The sequence below is a fragment of the Panulirus ornatus genome, chromosome 43, assembly GCF_036320965.1.
Source record: "Panulirus ornatus isolate Po-2019 chromosome 43, ASM3632096v1, whole genome shotgun sequence".
Lineage (NCBI taxonomy): Eukaryota > Metazoa > Arthropoda > Malacostraca > Decapoda > Palinuridae > Panulirus > Panulirus ornatus.
Window position 1 is genome coordinate 34,944,853 of NC_092266.1, and position 25,733 is coordinate 34,970,585.

The 25,733-nt window shown below is 44.0% G+C and overlaps 1 protein-coding gene across 8 annotated transcripts in view; it reads right to left on the reverse strand.

The window, feature by feature from the left end:
• LOC139762555 (uncharacterized) overlaps window positions 1–25,733 on the reverse strand; it is a 712,972-nt gene that overhangs the window by 628,702 nt on the left and 58,537 nt on the right. For all 8 annotated transcript variants that reach the window (XM_071687585.1, XM_071687584.1, XM_071687583.1 and 5 more), the window contains exons 2-3: window positions 8,399–13,196; window positions 7,392–8,188 (exon numbers count right to left, since the gene is read on the reverse strand). In XM_071687585.1, the coding sequence (XP_071543686.1) occupies window positions 7,392–8,188; window positions 8,399–13,196 (5,595 nt within the window). The remainder of the gene's footprint in view (window positions 1–7,391; window positions 8,189–8,398; window positions 13,197–25,733) is intronic.

Below are 25,733 nucleotides of genomic sequence, written 5' to 3' on the forward strand. Positions count from 1 at the left end.
AGATAGATAGATAGATAGATAGATAGATAGATAGATACACTGTTAGATAACTGTTACAGGATATAACAAAATGAAGTTGAGTAATGAGTTACCTTATCGATCACTTCAACAAGTTAGATCATACTAATGATTATAAGAAATATCTGAATAGTCAATAGAATAGAGCGCTGTAAAAGTACTCTTGGCCCTGCTTAATTACCTACCAGTCCAGACAAATTATCATGACCAATTACAGAGGAAATGTTTTATTAACGATGGCGGTAATTGAATTAACAAATGTCAACGTCATATGCATAATTAACTGACCCAGCAACTCTGGGCTGGGATTTTACATAATGCAATATGATTCCGAATTCATTTCAACTTTATGTCAGTTCCTGTGGGGTTGTCACGGTGTTGTTGAGAACTATATGGTTAGGTATCAATTCTCTTGATGAAAACTGATTCCTTGTTGTAGACGAACACCTGCCAGTTTTACAAGAAAATAATAGTTTTGAGTTTATTTAATGAATTTTTTGATACATTCAAAATCATTAGTTTATCCTCAAGATTGTAAAGATTTTCTAGAGTTTTCCGGTTATCTTGCTTATCTGAATTGATAGCATAATTAAAATAGGCTTGTACCTCTGAGGGTTGGTTTAGCTTGTGGGTGGATAACGTAGTTAGATATCATGAGTCTGAAAGAGAACTATCTGACTGTAGGTTTGTGGTGGAGTGTTCAAGTGTTGAAGTTGTGAGATTACAATTGACAATAAACAAGTGTTGAGGTACAGTGGAGTAAAGACGCTCTGCTATTCATATGTTGAGTTGAAGGCTGGGCTGAAGCAACAACTGACCCATATAATCAGTGTGACTTTGATGCCAGCCTTAGGGTTAAGCTATGATGTTCAAAAGTTTGTATGTTTATGGAGGGTAGTATATAACAATGAAATCACTGGTACCCAGCAGAGCCTAAGATAACTCTAGGAGTTCCCTTCATAGAATGATGAGAACATTGCAATTTTTCAGGTTATTCCCAGTATATGCGTTCTATGTACTCTGACACCATGGTCACATTTATCATATACCTTTGAAGCATCTGATACTATGTAAACGTTTTGTTCTCTAATAGTACCATAGTGATCAAATAACAGAGGGAGGTAAGATCTTCCCACCCTAATACCATGTTGTCGTGGGTTATGTAGATTTTTCTATTCTATCAAGTCAGTCAGGCGTAGGAATCTCTCGATTTTGATAATATACGAAGTCAATGTTATCAGTCGGTAGTTTTTCTTGGATTTCTTTGCCTTCTCTGTCTTGAGTGGGTCATTTTTCAACCTCCCTGAATGATGCCAGAATCTAGATGTTTTCTCCAAGGGATACATTATGATCGTGCAAGAGTGTTTTGCATTATTTCTGTAAAGAGAGACTTTCAAGAGTCTGGTCCTGAGGCAAGAGGATGAGCATGTTCTCAATGGCCCTCTCGAAATCATTTGGCGAGGTAGTGAGATATGCTGTGTGCCGCATAGGGGATCTGTTTTCTTTAGGTAGAAGTCAATTGGGCCAACAAACACCGATTCACATTACATCTTTAACATCTTGCTCATCTCATGGCAGCCTTTTGGGAATTTAACCCATCTTTCATTTGGGGAATGGAGTTTGTGGTCCTTGGTTTGCGTTTTGCATATGAGTAAATGTATTTTGGGTTATTCCTTATTTCAACGATGGCTCTTTCCACTTCTTCCATTTCCTGTGACACGTATTTGACATTCTGAGTTTACTTTTTATAAATGTTAATTGATGTGAAAGTTTTCTTTCCTTTGGAGGGTGAGCTTTGGCTTTTGTAAAAAGTCTGCAGTTCGTTTTCGCTTCCCGTATGGGCTTGTCTTACTCTCGATTTTTTATTTTTTCTCTTTTCATGTTTAGAGTCCTGTAATAGTCATTGATTTAACTCAAGCCAATAGTGTTTTGGTACTCGAAGGGTTTCCTATTGCGTCCCAGACATCTCACTGGTTACATATCCCCATTTGATCCCGTTACTATTAAAAGTGAAATTGTTAAAGTCACCTTCGCAGTTGTGTGTTTCATCACGGAAGATGAACAACAATACTTTTTTTTACTTCAGCTTGGTTGTGACAGAAGTGCAAGGTCTTTGAGATGTGGACGACACAAATCGGTCTATATTATATATAGAGAAGGTCTGAAACGTTATTTATTCCAGTTAGTTTTGTTATTTGTTGATTGAGGGAGACTTTGTCTCGCAAGCTGAATCATTATCTATTTCTCAAATATTCGTACAAACTCCTGCCATAGTAATTTCAGCTGGAGTCTTGTTTTTTGCTCGTTTCCATTTTAGGTGCGGTAGGTTGAAGACCCCTGCAGAGAGCATATTTGGAATTGGTTCTTCTATATTTGTTCTTTAAATTCACATGGCCTTGCACCTGTGTGGCCTATATATTAGCATAATGACCAGCTTTTGGTTTTCAGTCTTGACAAACGCTCCTACTACAACATTAAAGGACTTGAGGAACTCATTTGTTATCAAGGGATTTTTCACATACAATCCATCACTTCCATACGTTCTTCTATTCCTGTCCCTTCTGTGTAGGTTGTGATTTGGGATCTAAAACTCACTTTGCACAAGTTCTTTAACCTTTAAATGTGTTTCTATGAAGGACACAAATACTGCATTTGATTTGGTCAGTCATCCACTTGCAAAGGAAATTTTGTTTCTTTTGTATGATGAGTCCCGGCATTGTGGCAAATATGATGGATGCTGCATATTTTGCTATTGAATTGTTTAAAAGGCTATTGTATCCTGCTCTGTTGATCTAACTTTGCTTCTTTATCCTTTTACAGAAGGATGTCACTGTCGTTTCTTTTTTCCTGCCTCTGTTTGGCCCTTGTACCTGAATCTAAAAATGAAATGCATTGCATGCGATGTACCTCATTATCCGTATCACATGAGGTTTTGAAATTCACATTTCCACCATTATGATACACCAGTTTTGCAAAACATAGAATTTCCCCTCACATAGTACTTCTAAACTTTAGACACTTTGTGAATTCTTTTTTTTCCACTACTTCGCTCCTTTCTCCTGTCTTGTGAGGGTTTTCTGGCTTCCACTTCTTAGGTCTCTCTCCACATTATCCAGGAGTCCCTCTCCCTCTTCTTTCATACTTGAGTTTAGGTCTCTCCATGTTCGTTACAACTGGTTGGTCACCAGGGAAGCTGTCACAGTTGGTGCGTTACCAGATCACCATTCATAAGTGGCTGATTATCAGACCAGACTTGCACAGCTTGCGAGTCGCCAGATCAACTAGCACAGCTGGTGGGTTACCAGGTCAGGTCAGTCTGGCACAGCTAGCAGATCACAGTTTTAACTGAAACACTGATGTCTGGATTGATAACGATAGAAATATAAACCAACTAATCCTATTTCATGACGTCATTACTCCAGGTCGTCATCTCAGTCCTTCCTGTTATCGATCTCCCCATGTCGTCACTACTGCTCTTCCTGACATTAATTACTTCAGGTCTCCACTTCTGCTCTGCCAGGTGTTGACTAGCATGGAAGTGTTTGGCTTATATATTAACAAAGTTAAGTCTGATGTCTGCCTGGCGGGCCATCCTTCTGCCCTGCTGGTCGGCACAAGCGTGGTAGAGCGGAAACAAACCTCGTCACACAAGTTGCCATCTCCATCAACGGCTTTGCAGTTGGGAACTAGAGAGGCCTCGCCTGGTACACCCCATGCCGGCCGCTGCCGGTGCTAGTGTCCCTGATATGCCACTACATCATTAAACAATTCAATCAGACCTTACTTAATACTGCGTGTCCTGGTGTGTGTGTGTGTGTGTGTGTGTGTGTGTGTGTGTAATAATGATAATGATAATGATACTACTACTACTAATTATAATAATGATAATGATAATAATAATGATGATAATGATAATAATAATATGATAATGATAATACTGCGTGTCCTGGTGTGTGTGTGTGTGTGTGTGTGTGTGTGTGTGTGTGTGTGTGTGTGTGTGTGTGTGAAAATGATAACGATAACAACAGCTATAATGAATGGTTAATTGAATTTAGGTAGCAAATCGACTGAAAACACAGAGTTGAGATGTTCATGAAATACATTAACATCTGGGAGGCTGGATACTTCAACGTTATGGAGAAGCACATGAGTGAGAGCCCCGCGTCCACTAGCCAGCTAGAATGGCACCCCACTAGCCACTACTAGCACCCAACGTAGGACCCACAAGTCAGCTAAACTGGCACCCCACTATCCGACCCTCGTGCCAAACGCACATCAGCTAGCTAGACTGACGCTCGGTCACTAGCACCTATCACCCATGAGCCAGCTAGACTGGCACCCCACCAGCCAACACTAGTGCCAACCGCACACGAGCTAGCTAGAGTGCACATCACTAGTAACCGATAGTGCCCAGCGCCCAACTCCAAGAGACCTTCTAGACTGGCACACCTTTCGCTACCACAAACGTCCAGCGTCCAACGCCCATAAGCCCGTTAGATTGGCACGTTTCGAGTCGCCATTAGCCTTAACAACCAGGCCCACGAGACCGCCAGACTGACACCCTACTAACCACCACTAGCGCCTGTCGCCCACGATCCAGCTAGACTGGCACACCTCTAACCACCACTAATGCCCAGCTCCCACTAATGTGCTGAAACTGACCTCCCGCTCAAAACTCTGATTACTTTGCTTATTTTGTGGTATTTGTTCAAACACATCTTATTTATCTAACTCTATCTACTACACACCTATACCAACTCAACATCTATAATACAGCCCAACACTGGCAACACTACCTAACACCTGTGACATCACATAACACACACCTGCAACAGTACCCACACTTGAACACTTGCAATTGCCTACAACTCAACAACACCCACACTTGAACACTTGCAACACTACACACAACTCGACATTGCATATACCTCAACATTTGCCTACTACCCACTCTTCGACACCTGCAACACCGGCCATACCTCAACATCTACATCACTCCCCAAGCTTCGACACCTGCAACACTGCCCATACCTCAACATTTGCTGTTGAACTAAAAGTTGGATGAGCGGAACTGAACTGAAGTTGTGACGACTTTCTGAAACGTCAGTTAGATATTTGGACCACACCATGCACGTTAGACTACGTACGACCCTGCTAACCGTGACGACCACTACCACTTGTGTTAGACTGTATACAATCTAGCTGAAAGTGCACGACCACTACTACTTATGTTGAATTGTGTACGACCATACTGTCCTTTGCACGATCGCTACCACTGCCACTAGCTGAGTATACGCTACTTTGGTAATATGCATCAAGACAAAAAGCTTTGTTGTAAGTTTCACGAAAAATGAAAGACAGATTAAGTTTCCAGGGTTTGATGTGAGTTCCAGTAATAGAACATAAAACCAACTAGTGGTAAGCCACTGTATTTATACCAGTGATGATTCATGACACCAGTGGTAGACAATGGTACCAGTGGAGGACCATCATACCACCAAGAGCAGACCATAGCTCTAGAGGTAGATCATTGTACCAGTAGAGGACCATGTTACTATCAGTAGTAGACCAGAGCACCAAGGGTAGACCTTCTTACAAGAGAAGGACCATAGTACCGCCAGTAGTGTGCCATAGCGCCAGAAGTAGACCATAGTAAGAGCAGAGGACCATGTTACCAGTGGAGAACCATGGTACTATCATGATTTTCATGGTATCAGCACAGAACTATGATACCAGTGGTAGACCATGGTACCACTGGAGAACCATGGGACTACCAATAGTACCCAATTGCACAAATGGTAGATCATGCTACCATTGGGAACCACGGTACCAGTGGTAAACCACATCACTAGTGATTGACCATGGTACCAGAGGATGACCACAGTACCACCAGTAGCACACCATAGCACCAGTGGTAGACCATAGTAGCAGTGGAGGACTACGATGCTACAAGGAGAAGACCATAACACCAGTGGTAGACCATTGTACCAGTGGTAAATCACAGCACCAGTGGTAGACCGTGGAACCAGTGAAGGACCGTGGTACCAGTGGTAACCGTAGCACCAGTGGTAGACCATGGTACCAGTAGAGGACCATGGTACCAGTTGAGGACTATGGTCCCAGTGGTAGACCATGGTACCAGTGGAGGACCTTGGTACTATGAGGTGCACACCAAGCACCAGTGTTAGACCATGGTACCAGTGAAGGCCCATGGTATCAGTGACAGACTATAGCACCATAGACAGATGATGGTAACAGTGGAGGGCCATGGTGCTATCAGTAGTGCACCATAGCACCAGTGGAGGACCATGGCACCAGTGGTAAACTATAGCACCAACGGTAGGCATGATTGCAGTGGAGGATCATGGTGCCACTGGTAGATCATGGTACCTGATTTCATTTCACAGACCGGAAATTATTCTGGCAACACTACGCTGTACTCTTTCTCTTGTTTTTGTCTTTGTTTTTAAAAAAGGACAGCCAAAGTTAAACACAGTATGGAAGGTAAGAACGAACAAGTGAATCTGATAGCAAGAATTTAGATGATGTTCCTATGAAACTTAAGATTTTGTTCTGCTAATATTGGTTCCACGGACGCCAATTAGCCTTTAGATAAATGGAGATTACTTCACCTATCTTTACTCTCATTTGTGTTAAGTACAATGAACAATGTTCATGACAAAGTTTGTCTTTCAGTCTTACTCCCGGTGTGTTGAATTTTCCAGATGATATAGAATTTCATTTGCTACTTGTGAGGTCACTACATCAATTTGCCCAGCCAGCTTGTAGTTGTAGACGTTCAGTTTAGTGTCGTCTTTGATTTCTGAAATCTTACAACAGCCCATTATAACTGTCCTTAGAACATGTCAGAGATGACATGGCCAGACAGATCCCTGACGCACTCCATTTGTTACATCTAATCATTCTTAAGCTTGGTCGTTGTTAACTACCCTTTATTTATAGCCAATTAGCTAATCAAATAGGTTTAAAACAACCCTCCTGACATTTATGTGAGATTTCTACGCGTGACCTCACAACTGGTAGACACGTCAAGTTCCCCACCTATTGCCTGGTGTCATACTCCAAGGTATGCAAAAGATAAACAAACAAAACCGTTAGCAGCAATGAGTCTGGTTCACTGTAGGGCTATAATCTACATTACAAGAAACCGTGATAGTGAATATGGAGCACTGCAACCACTAGGAATCAAAACTGTGACTGTAGTGCAATGTAGCCTCGAGACAACACAGCCATGGGTTTGGTGCAACGCAGGACTATCCCTGTAGCCACAAAATACCTCCACAGTGAGCCTGGGTCACTGCAGGGATATGATAACCTGCAGCAAGATGCCATATCTTTAATGAGCGACTTACCCTTCATAAAGTAGACGACGGTTGTCCCAGCTGGAACTGACAATCGCCGCAAGGCGATCCCAGCGTCGGCGCTTCTGAAGTTGGACAGGCGTGAAGAGGTGGGCTGGCGTGGGAAGGTGGGATGGGTTGGGGAGATGATACCTGGGTGTGGTGAGATGGGAAGGCGTGGAGAGGTGGGATGGCGTAGGGATGTGGGAGGGTTTGGGTAGATGATACCTGGGTGTGGTGGTGAGGTGGGTGGACGTGGGATAGTGGGATGGCTTGAGGAAGTGATGTCTGCAAATAAGGAGTTGGGAGGGTGTGAGTAGGTGGGCTGGCTTGTGGAGACGACATCCGGGCTTGGGGAAGCGAGTGGGTGTGGAACGACTGCTTTTGTGCCAAGCACAGGCAGCTTCAATGTATGGAGAGAGGGAGAGAGAAGAGGTAAACTAGGTGTTCGGGGAGCCGAGGGTGTGTTTGTGAGCATGAATGGGGCGTAGGTAGGTGGAGGGACAACGGGGAACTGGGGGTCAGTGGAAAGCGAAGAAAAGGGTGATGATGAGTGACTCGAGGCTGGAGAGGACAGTGAAAGAGAAGACGAGTGAGGAGGATAGAAGTAGGTATAGGGTGAGAGGGAGGAAGATGAAAGGTAGGGAGAGTGGGAAAGGGAAAAGGGAGAATGGTAGGTAGAACGTGGGAGGTAGGGATAGTGTGAAGGTGACAAGGGTGCTAAGTAGGTAAAAGGTGAGAGGATGGGAGAGTGTGAGGAGTAGCTGTGTAGTTCTGGCCTGTAGTACACCGCCCACTGTTCACTGTGTCTGCAACATATCAAACATACTTAGCAACACATTTTTACCCACAGCACACTTAGCAACACACAACTTCCTCCACAACACACCGATAATACTTTTTATCCCAGACATATAATTCTTCATTTTATAAACTACATCATCCTACTTCAGAAAACAAATATGTTAGAACTCATGTATTTCCTAAAATGAAAAAGTTTATCATCGTGTTTGACTCACCTGAGGTCCGGCTGCAGATGCCTCACTTGCCAGCTGGAACGTGTATACCACCTGGAGCCCAAGAAATCCAACTGCCAGATGGCCTCCAGGTGGTTCTTGGGCCACCTGCTGCCTCTCCCAGCGTCATCTGAAGACCCGTATCGTTCCTCGGACGGTGGCTGGAGCCAGTCACCTGTACCTCCCCTAGGTGGACCATCCATGGGACTGACTGTTGATGGAACGAGGAGCAGGTTGGCACAAGCGTCACTCTCTCTCACTTCATCCCTTTTTACCTTATTATGCTTCCACCTTCCCTTCCTTCCGTTCTTGTGATCTATCTGTTGTTCGTTTTCCTTCTTTTTCTTCCTATTTTCATGCTGGTTCTTTCTTCTTTCCTTTCCTAAATTCTTATTTCTATTTCCTCTACTTCCTTCTCTCCTCTCTGTTAGGAATAAGATGTCCTCATTGCATTCCTCATTCTCATTTTGTTTTATTTTCTTTTTCTTATGTCCTTTTATCTTTTCCTTCCTGTGCCTGACTTTCATCCTTCTCTCCACGTTATCACTTTCCTTTTCTTTCTGTAGTTCCTTTTCTTTCTTCTGTTCATCTTTACTCTCACCTTCTTTCTTCTGTCCTTTTTCCTTTCTCCCTTCTTTCTTCTGTCCTTCTTTCTTTCTCCCTTCTTTCTTCTTACCTCTCTTCTTGGTCTTTCTATTTCTTAAATGATCTCTAAACTTGTTTTCTCTTCCATTTACATCATCATTTCTATTTTCACTATCTTCTTCCTTCCCACTTTCCTTCTGTCTCATATTTCCGTCCTTGGAATGATCTTTTTTTGCCTCTAACTCTTCAATCTTTTTTCTCTTTTCCTGCTTATCTTTCCTGTTTTTCTCTTTCTCTTTATCTTTCTGTGTCTCATCCTTCGCTTCCCCTCTCCTGACCCTTCCATTTTCTTTTCTTGCATTATGCTTCTCTTTTTGCACCTTTCGTTTTGCTAGTTTCTCTTCTCCCTTACCCTGATTCTCTCTCGTATTACCTTCCTTCTTTTTTTCCCTCTTCTTCTTCTCTTGTGTCCTCTTATTCTCTTTCTCGTTCTTTTCCTTCCAACTGTAATTTTCTAGCATCAACTTACTCTCACTTATATTTGCTTTGTCGTTTTCTTGTTTTACTTTCTCTATCACCCTGTGTTCCATCTTTGCACTCTTTATTCCCCTTTTCTCTTTCTCACTCTCTTTTCGCTGCTTTTCATGCTCCTTTTCCAATTTTCCCGTTCCTATACTAATTTTTTCTTTTTCCTTCTTATTCTTCCTCATTCTCGCACTCTCTATTTTCCCCTTAACAGTATTTTCCTCCTCTGACATTTCTGTCTCCTTTTTCTCTTTTTTCCCCTCCTTTTCCACAGCCTTTTCTTCACTTTCTTTATTTTCATTATCTTCTCCCGTCCCTTCTTCTTTTGTTTCTTTAGTTTTCTTTTCTTTATTTTCTTGTTTGTTGATTCCCTCTTTCTTAAATATCTTTCCTTTTTCTCTGTTAGTTTCCATCTCTTTGCCCTTGTCGTCCCTCCTGATGTTTTCCTTAACATCCGTCTTCTTTCCTCCTTGTTTTCCTGCTTCGTTCTCTTCTTTTAAAATTTCATGTGTCTTCTTTCCCTGATTACGGTTCTCACTTTCTGTTTTGTTTTTTTTGTGTTTTACTTTTCTTTTTTTCTTTATTTCCCCGTGTACAATTTCTTGCTTTTCCTTAAACTTCTCTCCGATCTTTCCTTCTAATTCTTCTTCATTACTTTCCGTGATACTATTTTCCTCTTCCTTCATATCCCCTTCAACTTTCCCGTTTTCTCGCTTCCTCTTTTCCTTAAAACTTTTCTTCTCTTTTCCATTATCTAATATAGCATTACCCTTCTCTTCACATCTATTGTTTTTACGGAGCTTTTCCCTCACTCCTACTCCCTCCTTCCTCTCCCCAGAAAACCGCCCTTGAGGCTCATCTTCTCGACTATCTTCCTCTCCTCCACCATACTCTCTTCCTCCCTCATTATTCAACGTTGCCTCCTGTGCCTTGCTTCCCCTAGCAGACACCCAAGACCAGCCCAAGCACTCGACACAGGAAGGACTGTCTTCTCGTCTTCCGTTTCCTTTTTCTTCTTTGATATCTTCCGTATTCTTATTCCTCACTTTTATTTGGAATGTTTTCTTCTCCTTCTTGTATTTTTTTGCTTTGTTCTTGTCATTCTTTTCCAGAGTTTCTACATTCCTGTGTTCATTATCATCCTTTTCATTTTCTTTGTTATCAATTAGGAATTTCTCTATCCCATTCCTCGTCTCCTTTGTTCTATTCTCACCAACAGTTTTCTCCTTACTATTATCATCCCCTTTTAGCCTTACTTTTTTCCCTTCCTTAACGTGTCTTTCCATGTTTTTCTCTTCGTGTATGTCTGTCTTCTCGCTGTGTTCCCTACCAAGTATTCTCCAAACTTTCTTTTTCATTCCTTTAACTCTCTCCCTCTCACCCTTTCTTTGCTTTGTGCCCCTTTTCATCTCTAGACTTCCTTTTCCTTCCCCTTTAACGTCCTCTGGACTGGGCCTCTCTTCGGTGGTCTTGTTCTTGCCTGTGTTTACCCAGACTTCTTGTTCATCCCGTTCACTATCAACCTTCCTTCTCTCCTCTTGACCCTGCTTGGATATAGTACTGTGCTGTAGAAGTTCAGTGGATTGCGGTGCTGTAGGGAACGTCAGGCTCAGAGACGAATAACTGTGTTGATGTTGGTCGGTCAGGTGTGGTCGGGGTGTGTAAGGGGTATCGGGTGTATGGTGCACGGGGGAACCATTTGGGGTTGATAGAAATGGTTCTCGGAACAGATGGGGTTTTACTTCAGTGACGAGACTACGCAATGGTGAAGGATCCTCTCCTTCAACCTCCACGTCCACCCTGGAAGTCAGTGTTGTAGGATCCTCTCCCTCAACCTTCACATCCACCCTGGAGCTCAGTGATGTAGGATCCTCTCCCTCAACCTCCACGTCCACCCTGGGACTCACCGTTGCAGGATCCTCTCCCTCAACCTCCATGTCCACCCTGGGTCTCAGTGTTGTAGGACCCTCTCCATCAACCTTCACGTCCACCCTGTAGCTCAGTGTTGTAGAATCCTCTCCCTCAGCCTCCACGTCTACCCTGGGTCTCAATGTTGCAGGATCCTCTCCCTCAATCTCCATGTCCACCCTTGGTCTCAGTGTTGTAGGATCCTCTCCCTCAACCTTCACGTCCACCCTGGAGCTCAGTGTTGTAGGATCCTCTCCCTCAGCCTCCATTTCTACCCTGGGTCTCAATGTTGCAGGATCCTCTCCCTCAACCTCCACGGCCAACCTGGGTCTGAGTGTTGTAGGATCCTCTTTCTCAACCTCCAAGTCCACCCTGGGTCTCAGTGTTGCAGGATCCTCTCCCTCAACATCCACGTACACCCTGGGTCTCAGTGATGTAGGATCCTCTCCCTCACCCTTCACGTCCACCCTGGGTCTCAGTGTTGTAAGATCCTCTCCCTCAACCTCCATGTCCACCCTGGAGCTCAGTGTTGTAGGATCCTCTCCCTCAACCTCCACGTCCACCTTGGGTCTCAGTGATGTAGGATCCTCTACCTCAACCTCCACATCCACCCTGGGACTCAGTGTTGTAGGATCTTCTCCCTCAACCTCCACGTCCACCCTGGGTCTCAATGTTGCAGGATCCTCTCCCTCAACCTCCACGGCCACCCTGTGTCTGAGTGTTGTAGGATCCTCTCCTTTAACCTTCATGTCCACCCTGGGTCTGAGTGTTGTAGGATCCTCTCCTTCAACCTCCACGTCCACCCTGGGTCTGAGTGTTGTAGAATCGTCTCCCTCAACCTCCACGTCCACCTTGGGTCTGAGTGTTGTAGGATCCTCTCCCTCAACCTCCACGTCCACCCTGGAGCTCAGTGTTGTAGGATCCTCTCCCTCGACTTCCATGTCCACCCTGGGTCTCAGTGTTGTAGGATCCTCTCCCTCAACCTCCACGTCCACCCTGGAGCTCAATGTTGTAGGATCCTCTCCCTCAACCTCCACGTCCACCCTAGGTCTGAGTGTTGTAGGATCGTCTCCCTCAACCTCCACGTCCATCCTGGGTCTCAGTGTTGTAGGATCCTCTCCCTTAACCTTCACGTCCACCCTGGAGCTCAGTGTGGTGGAATCGTCTCCCTCAACCTCCACGTCCACCCTGGGTCTGAGTGTTGTAGGATCCTCTCCCTCAACTTCCATGTCCACCCTGGGTCTCAGTGTTGTAGGATCCTCTCTCTCAACCTCCATGTCCATCCTGGAGCTCAATGCTGTAGGATCCTCTCCCTCAACCTTCACGTCCACCCTGGGTCTCAGTGTTCTAGGATCCTCTCCCTCAACCTCCACGTCCACCCTGGGTCTTAGTGTTGCAGGATCCTCTCCCTCAACCTCCACGTCCACCCTGGGTCTGAGTGTTGTAGGATCCTCTCCCTCAACCTCCACGTCCATCCTGGTTCTCAGCGTTGTAGGATCCTCTCCTTCAACCTCCACGTCCACCCTGGGTCTCAGTATTGCAGGATCCTTTCCCTCAACCTCCACACCCACCCTGGGTCTCAGTGATGTAGGATCCTCTTCCTCAACCTCCACGTCCACCCTGGGTCTCTGTGATGTAGGATCGTCTCCCTTAACCTCCACGTCCACCCTGGGTCTCAGTGATGTAGGATCCTCTCCCTTAACCTCCACGTCCACCCTGGGTCTCAGTGATGTAGGATCGTCTCCCTTAACTTTCATCAACCCGTTGACCTCATATTGATGACCTGTGGACGAGAAAATAGTTGCAGTGAATATCAAAAAGAAGATAGAAATGATTTTCATCCTTCCTTATATTTTCTCCATCTCTCCTCCTATTTCTTCTCCCTCTCCTCAGCTTTCTACTACGTCATAATCGTCAGTTTTGATACATCTAATTCCTCGACTTATTCGCTTTCCTTCACCAGCAGGCGTCACCCACGAACTTCACTTTCTTCATCTTTTACCATAATGCTCACGACCGGATGACTCATCCATCACGGGTCAACGCTCACTACTGGATGACTCATACAGCACGGGTCAACACTCACTACTGGATGACTCATCCATCACGGGTCAACACGATTCTGGATGACTCATCCAGCACGGGTCAACACTTTACTGGATGACTCATCCAGCACGGGTCAACACTCACTACTGGATGACTCATCCATCACGGGTCAACACTCACTACTGGATGACTCATCCATCACGGGTCAACACTCAATACCGGATGACTCATCCATCACGGGTCAACACTCACGACTGGATGACTCAGCCATCGCGGGTCAACATTCACTTCTGCATTACTCATCCTTCACGGGTCAACACTCGCTACTGGATTACTCAGCCATCACGGGTCAACATTCGCTACTGGATTACTCAGCCATCACGGGTCAACACTCACTCCTAACACCAGAGTAGGTCATTAGCACCACCCCAGACCTCCGACAATACACTAGGCCCTTAGCACAACCCCAGGCCTCTAACACCAGATTAGTGCCCTTAGCATCACCCTAGACCTCTAACAATTGACTTTGCCCTTAGAATAGTGTGCGGGGCATACCAAGTCTAGTTAAACCTCGACGGATTGAAAGGAGAGACTCTACTGAGAATGTTTCCTTGTTGATGAGCATCATATTGCCATAGATGTTGCTGTCTCTTATCCATGAAGGATAAAGCCACTCCTCAATACTTCCCCACCATGATGACCATACTCCAGACCAACCTTAGAGGACATGCCACCCTTCAGTGCTTGCCTTCATTAACAACCATACTCCAGACCAACCATGGAGAAGTAAAACAGTTGGATATCTCTATGGTAAGACATTATAGGAAATCTGAGTTATAGAGGTTAAGCTTCTGATAAAAGAATGGTGGTGCCTGTCGTGATATAAACTAAACTAAGCTGTACAAACTTTGCTCCTGAAGGACAGATACTGTGTCATGTTTGTATATCAACGACACAATAATTGAGACTTACAACACATCTACTTGTGCGTCATCATGGCGAACCCATCACATACATATCAGGATTCCTACACAGCCATAGGCTTCCTGGAAGTTAACTGGAACTTCATGACAAAACATACTGAGCTCTTGAGAAGGATCTTCCTAACCCGATACCTGAGACAAACAAACCAGCCAGCCTCACACCAATAATCTGTCCTTAACGTCCCAGGTAACCAGTTACGCCACTGTGTGTCCTTTTATTGTAATTCTGACAGTGAGGTCAGCAGTCCTCCCAGCATCGTACTCTATCTGCTGCCCTGTAAGTCCTTGTACCTTAATGTGATTTCACACTGGAAAACACAGAGCGCTTCTGCCATGCCTGATTTCCCGTCGGTTTGTGTGTGTTTATTCTATGATTCTCAAAATTTGGTCAAAATCCTTCGGGTCTTCTTCAATATGCTACGTTTCTAATAAAAGCTTTTGTTAGCAAATTGAGACAAGAAAATAGACCCAGCGCCCTCCATAATTGCCCAGGCATTAGTGAATAATAAGACGAAAGCTCATTTTCTTACGCGTCCATCCATATTTCAACAGTCAGCATTTGTCATTTATAATTCTCTAGACATCTTATGGAACCTCATCACCTTCGATCATCACATGGAGCCCAGTGATTGTTCTGGGCCTGGCAGCCACCCTGCCTCAACACCTACAGTGCTGCTATAAGTGTTGGTAATTACCCATCCAGACAGCATAATACTTTCATAATGTTAGCAACAGCAGGAGAGAGAGAGAGAGAGAGAGAGAGAGAGAGAGAGAGAGAGAGAGAGAGAGAGAGAGAGAGAGAGAGAGAGAGAGAGAGAGAGAGAGAGAGAGAGAGAGAGAGAGAGAGAGAGAGAGAGAGTGAGTTACACAGAGCTACATAGATACATAGACCGCACAGACCCAAGGTCCAAGCGAGGTGGTCTGGCGTAGCGTTGAGAAAAAAAAAAAAACGGAAAGAAAAGGCCACTCTTGTAAGCGTTATGAGAAAAGGATAGCAAAGAAAAGGCTTTCTCCCCACCCTCCACTCCCTCCGGAACACGCCGGCAGGAAAACAGGTAGATAAAATACCTTGCAGGATTAATGAGACTGAAGGAAATTTTGATGGGAAAGTCATAAGGTAGATTGAATATAAATACTTCATAGGTCCTATCACTAACGAAATGCTTCCCTTCCATTTTTATGATAAAGACTTTAGCCTTATGGAACCTCATGACTTACTATACCTGTATTGCTCATGATGATGAAAAGTGATACAATAATTTCATTAGTCTCTCAAAGCAGGTGACATGGGTTAATCAATGTTGGTATCATACCACAACATGGCTAGGAAGAGATCAGTGGTTAGAAGCTTGCATGATATATCACTGCTTTATGTTGACTGATTAATTGAATTATTAAATACAAGAGAGTGAAAAGTGATGATCAAGCCTTATTTTAAAGATATCAAGGTCGTTGCTCTAAATAACATTTTCTGGGAGCTTATTACATGCACCAATAATGTCGTTGATAAGAAAATATTCCGCACAGCCTAGATTAACTCGGTGACTAAGTTTCAATCCATTTCCTCTCGTTGGTAATGCTGGCGCTAATGTAAAGAAATGTTCAATATCGATGTTGTTGAATCCTTTAAGAATTTTGAAACATTCTCTTAATTCTCCCAGAAGGCACCTTTTGCCTAGGGAGAACAAGTTCATTCTTCCAGTCTCTCTTCATATGGTTTTCTACGCAAGGAGGGAATCAATGTAATTGCTCTTCGCTGTTCTGCTTCCAATTTAAGAATGTCCTTACTTAAGCGGAGGGCCCAAAATTTCACTGCATATTTTAGGTGTGGTCCAACGAGGCTTAGGTATAGTGGGATTATCACATCCTTGCTTCTGTATTTAAAGTTTCTGTTTATAACTCCTAACAACCTATTTGCTTTCTTGGCAGCTTCATTCCAGTGCTGAGAGAATTTGAAGTTATCGGCTACAGTGACACCTAGATTTCTGACACTAAGGGTGTCGTTTATCTTGTGGAACATCAGTTCATAATAAAAAAGAATTTTTTTAGGCTTCTTACTTGTAACGCTGACATTTATTGAAGTTAAATGGCATTTGCCATTTACTAGTCCATTCAGCAATTCTATCTAGGTTCCCTTGTAAACTTAGCCTCTCTACTTCAGTTAATATGGCATTGCCGGTTTTTGTGTCAACTGCAAATTTGGAGATTAAGTTGTTTAGCCTTACGTCAATATCGTGAATATAAAAGATGGAGAGAGAGAGAGAGAGAGAGAGAGAGAGAGAGAGAGAGAGAGAGAGAGAGAGAGAGAGAGAGAGAGAGAGAGAGAGAGAGAGAGAGAGAGAGAGAGAGAGAGAGAGAGAGAGAGAGAGAGAGAGAGAGAGAGAGAGAGAGAGAGAGAGATGGGGGGGGGGGGGAATGATTTAGAGAAGGGATTGTTTAGTGGGGTATAAAGATATATGAACCAGGGTGGGTGCCTGAACGATGATGAGCCAAGTAGTCATTATCACAGGCAATCCCTCCATCCCTCTCTCTCTCACTCATGCCACCTCTCACCAACCTCTCCTTTCTCACCTTCCATCCCTTGCACTCAGTCATGCTGCCTCTCATCGCCTTCTCCCTCCTCGTTGGTGGAAAGGAATGAGACTTGAAAATGGAGATGTTGGGGTGGGGGTTAGGGAGCGAACTGGCTAGAGGCGAGCGAGAGAGTGAGTGAGGGATGTAGGTCTGTGTTGTGGTCCTGGAATATACAGTAAGTCTGGAATATTGGCCTTTGGTGTAGGGCTAGGGTGCAGGTTTGGAGTATAGTCTTGGGATGTAGGTTTGGAGTAAAGGCGTGGAGTGTAGGTTTAGGGTATAGGCCTGAGATTTATCCCTAGGGCATACATGAGAGTACGTGGGAAGGACAGATCACGTTTGATCAAGATTCGTGACCAGAAATAAAGAGCGAATTCCAAATGAGGTCTGACCAGGACATTATAAAGAGTGAGCACTGTATACTTCGTTTTATAGCTTATGGTTTTTATATGCTTTAGTTGTAGGCCTAAGGTACTAACTAGCTTGCAATATAAAGTTGTAGGCCTAAGGTACTAACTAGCTTGCAATATAAAGTTGTAGGCCTAAGGTACTAACTAGCTTGCAATATAAAGTTGTAAGCCTAAGGTACTAACTAGCTTGCAATATAAAGTTGTAGGCCTAAGGTACTAACTAGCTTGCAATATAAAGTTGTAGGCCTAAGGTACTAACTAGCTTGCAATATAAAGTTGTAGGCCTAAGGTACTAACTAGCTTGCAATATAAAGTTGTAGGCCTAAGGTACTAACTAGCTTGCAATATAAAGTTGTAAGCCTAAGGTACTAACTAGCTTGCAATATAAAGTTGTAGGCCTAAGGTACTAACTAGCTTGCAATATAAAGTTGTAGGCCTAAGGTGCTAACTAGCTTGCAATATAAAGTTGTAGGCCTAAGGTACTAACTAGCTTGCAATATAAAGTTGTAGGCCTAAGGTACTAACTAGCTTGCAATATAAAGTTGTAGGCCTAAGGTGCTAACTAGCTTGCAATATAAAGTTGTAGGCCTAAGGTACTAACTAGCTTGCAATATAAAGTTGTAGGCCTAAGGTACTAACTAGCTTGCAATATAAAGCTAGGATGCAAACTCTGGTTGTAGGGCTGAGGTGCAGACCGAGGCTAAAAGACTGGTGTAAGCCTAAGATGTGAGCCTGGGATGTAAGTCTCGAACCGGGCTGTGGTGTAGCTTTTGTGGCAGACTAGGGTAATAAGCTTCGAGGATGTCGCCAAAATTTGAAAATATCATAGTGGCAGACGAAACCACAGGTGTACCAACCATCCTGTTGCTGCTACTGCAGCCGTTGTATCTGCTGTTGCTTTTCCTGCAGATGATGCCTCTGTTAACTACGTCCGGAAATTCCAACCGGAAAACACTGGCGGAGGGGCCAACATGCTAGCACAGGTGGAGGGGCCATCATGTTAGCATGGGCGGAGGGGGCTAACATATTAGCACGGGCGAGGCGAACATATGGAACTACGAAAAGAAGGTAACACTCTCTGCTTATCCTGTTAACATAAAGAAGATGAATTCTGGTTGTGAAAGACCACGTTTATTCAATATCATTACAGGGGATCCAAAAATACAACAGGATATTCCTGGGTCAAGTATAACTACCTGGACATTAACTTTAAAAAATACAACCTCTGTAGGTTCCTGGACTCTTTGTACACAGAACCAATACCGTTGTCAGTAAAAACAACTCCACAGAAATAAAACTAACATAGCTGTCTTCCTCATGTTAAGGACAGATAATGTATTTGAAGAATCAGTATGCATAAAGACAAATATTCTCGCTCCTTTGAAAGCGGTGCAAACAACCTCCACAGTTGCCTGGAGAAGTGTATACCTAAAAGCCACTGTAGTTTCCTAGAAAGCCGCACTGTAGCACTGTATAAAGACAGCCATTATAGTTAACTGGTAAGTCGCGCTATGGTTACCTGTATAGTTACTCCTATATGAAGATAACCATTATAGATGCCTGGAAAGCCATGTTACATAAAGACAATCTCTATAGTTGCCTGGAACACCATGTTTATAAAGGCAGCCACTACAGCTCACTTGGAAGACAATTTGCCTAAATCATGGTGAATATCATTACCCGGAAAGGCACACAAGAATCATGTCATGAAAACTACATTCCGTAATCACCAGGGAAAACGACCGTAAGTGGTGAGGCGGCTGGCCAGAACCCTGGGTCCCTGCAACAGGCCATCGTGGCCAGCCAATGGCACAAGTTCTGCCGTTACTGCTTCGTCCTCGATGGTAACGGTGACGTAGGGAGGGTGTCGGTGCTAGTGTTGGTAACGGTGACGGGGGGGGGGGGGGTGTCGGTACTGGTATTGGTAACGATAACGGGTGGAGGGGGGGGGGTAAGAATGGACGTCGGTGCAAGTCGGTGCTGGTGCTGGTAACGGTGACTGGGGGGGGGGGGGGGTGTCGGTATTGGTATTGGTATCGACAACGGGTGGGGGGGGGGGGGTAAGAATGGACGTCGGTGCAAGTCGGTGCTGGTGTTGGTAACGGTGACGTGGGAGGGTGTCGGTGCTGATGTTGCTAATGATAACGGGGAGGGGGGGGGGGATGGACGTAGGTGTAGGTGATGGTAACGGTGAGGGGTCGGGGGGCGTACGGTGCCGGTGTTGGTGATGATAATGATGATCAAGGGACGGTGTCGGTCAGTGCCTCTCATTAGGGAGAAAGGCACAAACAAGCTCATCTTCACTAACCACTGACACTGACTCAACATCATCATCATGTTCACTGCAGAGAAAGACAGAAACAAACTCATCCTCATTCCACCACTGACACTATCACTCACCATCATATGTACTACAGAGGATGGCACAAACAAGCTTAACTTCATTCCAATCTCGACAGTGTCTCTCGCCTTAATGTTCACCATAGACGAAGGCTCAAACACGATCATAATCACTCTACCCTCGTTACTATTACTTTCCATCACGTTCAGTACGTAGGAAGGCACAAACAGGATCATCTTCATTCCACCTTCAACACCGTAAGGCCTTTGAACTTAAATGGTAAGACCAAAGATCATTCTCGCAACACCCTCATCTTCTCTATATTACATCCTCATTACATTCTAATCTTTACACTGCGGACAACCAAAACTTTTGACTTAGTATTGGTTATATCAAAAAACATTTTCACTAAATTCTCAACACCAATGGCCTGGTATATGGATGTATCATTCCCTTGGGAAATATTGACATCCTGAGTCTCAGGTGAGCTGGAGACTGCGGCAGGTGAGTGACGGTTGTCTCTCATCAACTTTCCAATCAATTAAATAAAACAAGAGCTTCATAATCCAAAGTTGTCATTAGGCTTAACTTCAACACATTAGCACTTGATGTGCAGGCTCTGTGAGGTATGATGTGTAACCATCGTGAGGTATGACGTGCGGCCTTCGTTTTATATGACGTGAGGCTATTATAAAGTATAATGCTAGACGTTTGTGGAGCATGATGTAGGGATTCTAAGGTACGATGTAGGACCATCATGAGGTATGATGTGGGTCCTTCGTGGGATATGACGTGGAACCATCGTGAGATATTAATATGTGGAGCCTTCATGAGGGATGATGAGGGATCATTATGAAGCACTGAGTTTACAAACATTGATTGTACCCACAGTAAGTGCAGCAAAACTTAGTGTACCCACAATGAGTGTACCAACACTGAGGGTGTCCATGGTGAGTATACCAATACTGAGGGTGCCCATGGTGAGTATACCAGCATTGTCTACTCAGAGAGTATGTACCAACACTGAGTGTAAGCACGGTGAGTATATCCACAGTGAGTGTACCAATACTGAGTGTTCCAAGGTGGGTGTACACAACAACAGTGACTGTGCACACAGTGAGTATACCCACGGCGAGAGTGCAAAAAGTGAGTTTACTCAGTGAGCACACCAACGCTAGCGTACTCAGAATGAAAATGTAAACTGTTTCCCATAACCGTAAGGGGACGGTACAACAACACTCAGCAGACCGGGGGAGAAAGTACAGCAACACTCAGCAGACCGGGTGAGACGGTACAGCCACACTCAGCAGACTGTGGGTGACAGGGTACAGCAACACTCAGCAGAACAGGGAACAAGAATGCAGCACTACCTAACAGAACAGTGAGTCAGGGCGCAGCATACTCAGCAGAGCAGTGAGCCAGGGTGCAGCATTACCTATCAGAGCAGTGAGCCAGGGTGCAGTAGCTGTAAACTATTATCTGCATGCTGGGTGCAGGGAGCTGGATCATGCCTAGTCAGCACCATGGGCTAAGCTGTTTAGAGACTCATCGACTGAAAAAGTCAGGTTCGTTAGCGCTCCTGCCGGAGATAACATTAAATGCGTTCAATAGCACGCAGCAAATTATAGCTTTTTGGCTGCAAATATCACTGTAGAGCAGAGAGGAAAAATGTACTAATGAGACCTTCATTAGCTGGAAAAAATAGGACAGAAATATAGGAAATGATTGGAACGCGGCTTTAGTTGGTGAGATCCTGACCTGGTTTTTTTTACCAATTTGTATTTCATACTTCCAATACTTGCGTTGTAGTCTGGGATGATAGCTTCCATGGTAGGAAAGGAAAGGTACGGAGGATCATGGTAATCCAGGGACTACATTGTATGGCAGGGAGAAGGATGCACAAAGGCCCATGTTAGGGAGGGGGAAGCACGGAAGGCCATGGCAGTATGGGATACTGAATTGTGCATTACAAACATACCATACACTTTCTCAACCTGGAGCACACCTAAAACTGCAAAAGTCCCATGACTTTATATATATATATATATATATATATATATATATATACTTATATTTATTTATTTTGCTTTGTCGCTGTCTCCCGCGTTAGCGAGGTAGCGCAAGGAAACAGACGAAAGAATGGCCTAACCCGCCCACATACACATGTATATACATACACGTCCACACACGCAAATATACATACCTATACATCTCAATGTACACATATATATATACACACACAGACATATACCTATATACACATGTACATAATTCATACTGTCTGCCTTTATTTGTTCCCATCGCCACCTCGCCACACATGGAATAACAACCCCCTCCCCCCTCATGTGTGCGAGGTAGCGCTAGGAAAAGACACTGAAGGCCCCATTCGTTCACACTCAGTCTTTAGCTGTCATGTAATAATGCACCGAAACCACAGCTCCCTTTCCATATCCAGGCCCCACAGAACTTTCCATGGTTTACCCCAGACGCTTCACATACCCTGGTTCAATCCATTGACAGCACGTCGACCCCGATATACCACATCGTTCCAATTCACTCTATTCCTTGCACGCCTTTCACCCTCCTGCATGTTCAGGCCCCGATCACTCAAAATCTTTTTCACTCCATCCTTCCACCTCCAATTTGGTCTCCCACATCTCCTCGTTCCCTCCACCTCTGACACATATATCCTCTTGGTCAATCTTTCCTCACTCATTCTCTCCATGTGACCAAACCATTTCAAAACACCCTCTTCTGCTCTCTCAACCACGCTCTTTTTATTTCCACACATCTCTCTTACCCTTACATTACTTACTCGATCAAACCACCTCACACCACATATTGTCCTCAAACATCTCATTTCCAGCACATCCACCCTCCTGCGCACAACTCTATCCATAGCCCACGCCTCGCAACCATACAACATTGTTGGAACCACTATTCCTTCAAACATACCCATTTTTGCTTTCCGAGATAATGTTCTCGACTTCCAAACATATATATATATATATATATATATATATATATACGTGTAGGAAGAGAGGAAAGTGATTGGTTCTCAGTGAATGTAGGTTTGCGGCAGGGGTGTGTGATGTCTCCATGGTTGTTTAATTTGTTTATGGATGGGGTTGTTAGGGAGGTAAATGCAAGAGTCCTGGAAAGAGGGGCAAGTATGAAGTCTGTTGGGGATGAGAGAGCTTGGGAAGTGAGTCAGTTGTTGTTCGCTGATGATACAGCGCTGGTGGCTGATTCATGTGAGAAACTGCAGAAGCTGGTGACTGAGTTTGGTAAAGTGTGTGGAAGAAGAAAGTTAAGAGTAAATGTGAATAAGAGCAAGGTTATTAGGTACAGTAGGGGTGAGGGTCAAGTCAATTGGGAGGTGAGTTTGAATGGAGAAAAACTGGAGGAAGTGAAGTGTTTTAGATATCTGGGAGTGGATCTGTCAGCGGATGGAACCATGGAAGCGGAAGTGGATCATAGGGTGGGGGAGGGGGCGAAAATTTTGGGAGCCTTGAAAAATGTGTGGAAGTCGAGAACATTATCTCGGAAAGCAAAAATGGGTATGTTTGAAGGAATAGTGGTTCCAACAATGTTGTATGGTTGCGAGGCGTGGGCTATGGATAGAGATGTGCGCAGGAGGGTGGATGTGCTGGAGATGAGATGTTTGAGGACAATGTGTGGTGTGAGGTGGTTTGAGCGAGTGAGTAACGTAAGGGTAAGAGAGATGTGTGGAAATAAAAAGAGCGTGGTTGAGAGAGCAGAAGAGGGTGTTTTGAAATGGTTTGGGCACATGGAGAGAATGAGTGAGGAAAGATTGACCAAGAGGATATATGTGTCGGAGGTGGAGGGAACGAGGAGAAGAGGGAGACCAAATTGGAGGTGGAAAGATGGAGTGAAAAAGATTTTGTGTGATCGGGGCCTGAACATGCAGGAGGGTGAAAGGAGGGCAAGGAATAGAGTGAATTGGAGCGATGTGGTATACAGGGGTTGACGTGCTGTCAGTGGATTGAATCAAGGCATGTGAAGCGTCTGGGGTAAACCATGGAAAGCTGTGTAGGTATGTATATTTGCGTGTGTGGACGTATGTACATGTGTATGGGGGGGGGGGGTTGGGCCATTTCTTTCGTCTGTTTCCTTGCGCTACCTCGCAAACGCGGGAGACAGCGACAAAGTATAAAAAAAAAAAAAAAAAAAAATATATATATATATATATATATATATATATATAATTATGTTTTGGACAATCATGTTTACCAAATGGCGTCCTAGCTTCGTCTCTTCGATGTATATCAACTGACTGTTATATTCCTCTCTTGTGTCTCCCCTGATGATGTGATTATTACACGTAAGTGCACTTGGGAACTTTTCGTTTTTCATTTTCCCCGTGGACTCATAGGAATATATATATATATATATATATATATATATATATATATATATATATATATATATATATATATATATATATATATATATATATATATATATATATATATATATATATATATATATATATATATATATGTGTGTGTGTATGTAAGTATAAACCGTCCCTTCCTTGTATTCTAACTTTCTAAAAGGGGAAGCAGAAGGAGTCACGCGGGGAGTGCTCATCCTCCTCGAAGGCTCACACTGGGGTGTCTAAATGTGTGTGGATGTAACCAAGATGAAAAAAAAAGGAGAGACAGGTAGTATGTTTGAGGAAGGATCCTGGATGTTTTGTCTCTGAGTGAAACAAAGCTCAAGGGTGAAGGGAAAGAGTGGTTTGGAAATGTTTTGGGAGTTAAGTCAGGGGTTGTTGAGAGGACAAGAGCAAAGGAAGGAGTAGCACTACTCCTGAAACAGGAGTTGTGGGAGTATGTGATAGAGTGTAAGAAAATAAACTCTAGATTAATATGGGTAAAACTGAAAGTGGATGGAGAAAGATGGGTGATTATTGGTGCCTATGCCCCTGGGCATGAGAAGAAAGATCATGAAAGGCAATAGCTGAGTGAGTGTGTTAGCAGCTTTTCTGCACGAGACCGGGTTATAGTGATGCGTGATTTGAATGCGATTGTGAGTAATGTGGCAGTTGAGGCAATAATTGGTGTACATGGGGTGTTCAGTGTCGTAAATGGAAACGTTGAAGAACTTGTAGACTTGTGTGCTGAAAAAGGACTGGTGATTGGGAATACCTGGTTTAAAAAGAGAGATATACATAAGTATACGTATGTAAGTAGGAGAGATGGCCAGAAAGCGTTATTGGATCACATGTTAATTGATAAGCGCGTGAAAGACAGACTTTTGGATGTGAATGTGCTGAGAGGTGCAACTAGAGGGATGTCTGATCATTATCTCGTAGAGTCGAAGGTGAAGATTCGTAGAAGTTTTCAGAAAAGAAGAGAAAATGTTGGGGTGAAGAGAGTGGTGAGAGTAAGTGAGCTTGGGAAGGAGACTTGTGTGAAGAAGTACCAAGAGACACTGAGTGCAGAATGGGAAAAGGTGAGCAGAGGAGGTAAGGGGAGTGGGGGAGGAATGGGATGTATTTAGAGAAGCAGTGATGGCTTGCGCAAAAGATGCTTGTGGCATGAGAAGCGTGGGAGGTGGGCAGATCTGAAAGGGTAGTGAGTGGTGGGATAAAGAAGTAAGATTATTAGTGAAGGAGAAGAGAGAGGCATTTGGACGATTTTTGCAGGGAAATAGTGCAAATGAGTGGGAGATGTATAAAAGATAGAGGCAAGAGGTCAAGAGAAAGATGCAAGAGGTGAAAAAGAGGGCAAATGAGAGTTGGGATGAGAGAGTCTCATTAAATTTTTTGGAGGATAAAAAGATGTTGTGGAAGGAGGTAAATAAAGTGCGTAAGACTGGAAAACAAATGGGAACATCGGTGAAGGGGGCTAATGGGGAGGTAATAACAAGTAGTGGTGATGTGAGGAGATGGAGTGAATATTTTGAAGGTTTGTTGAATGTGTTAGATGATAGAGTGG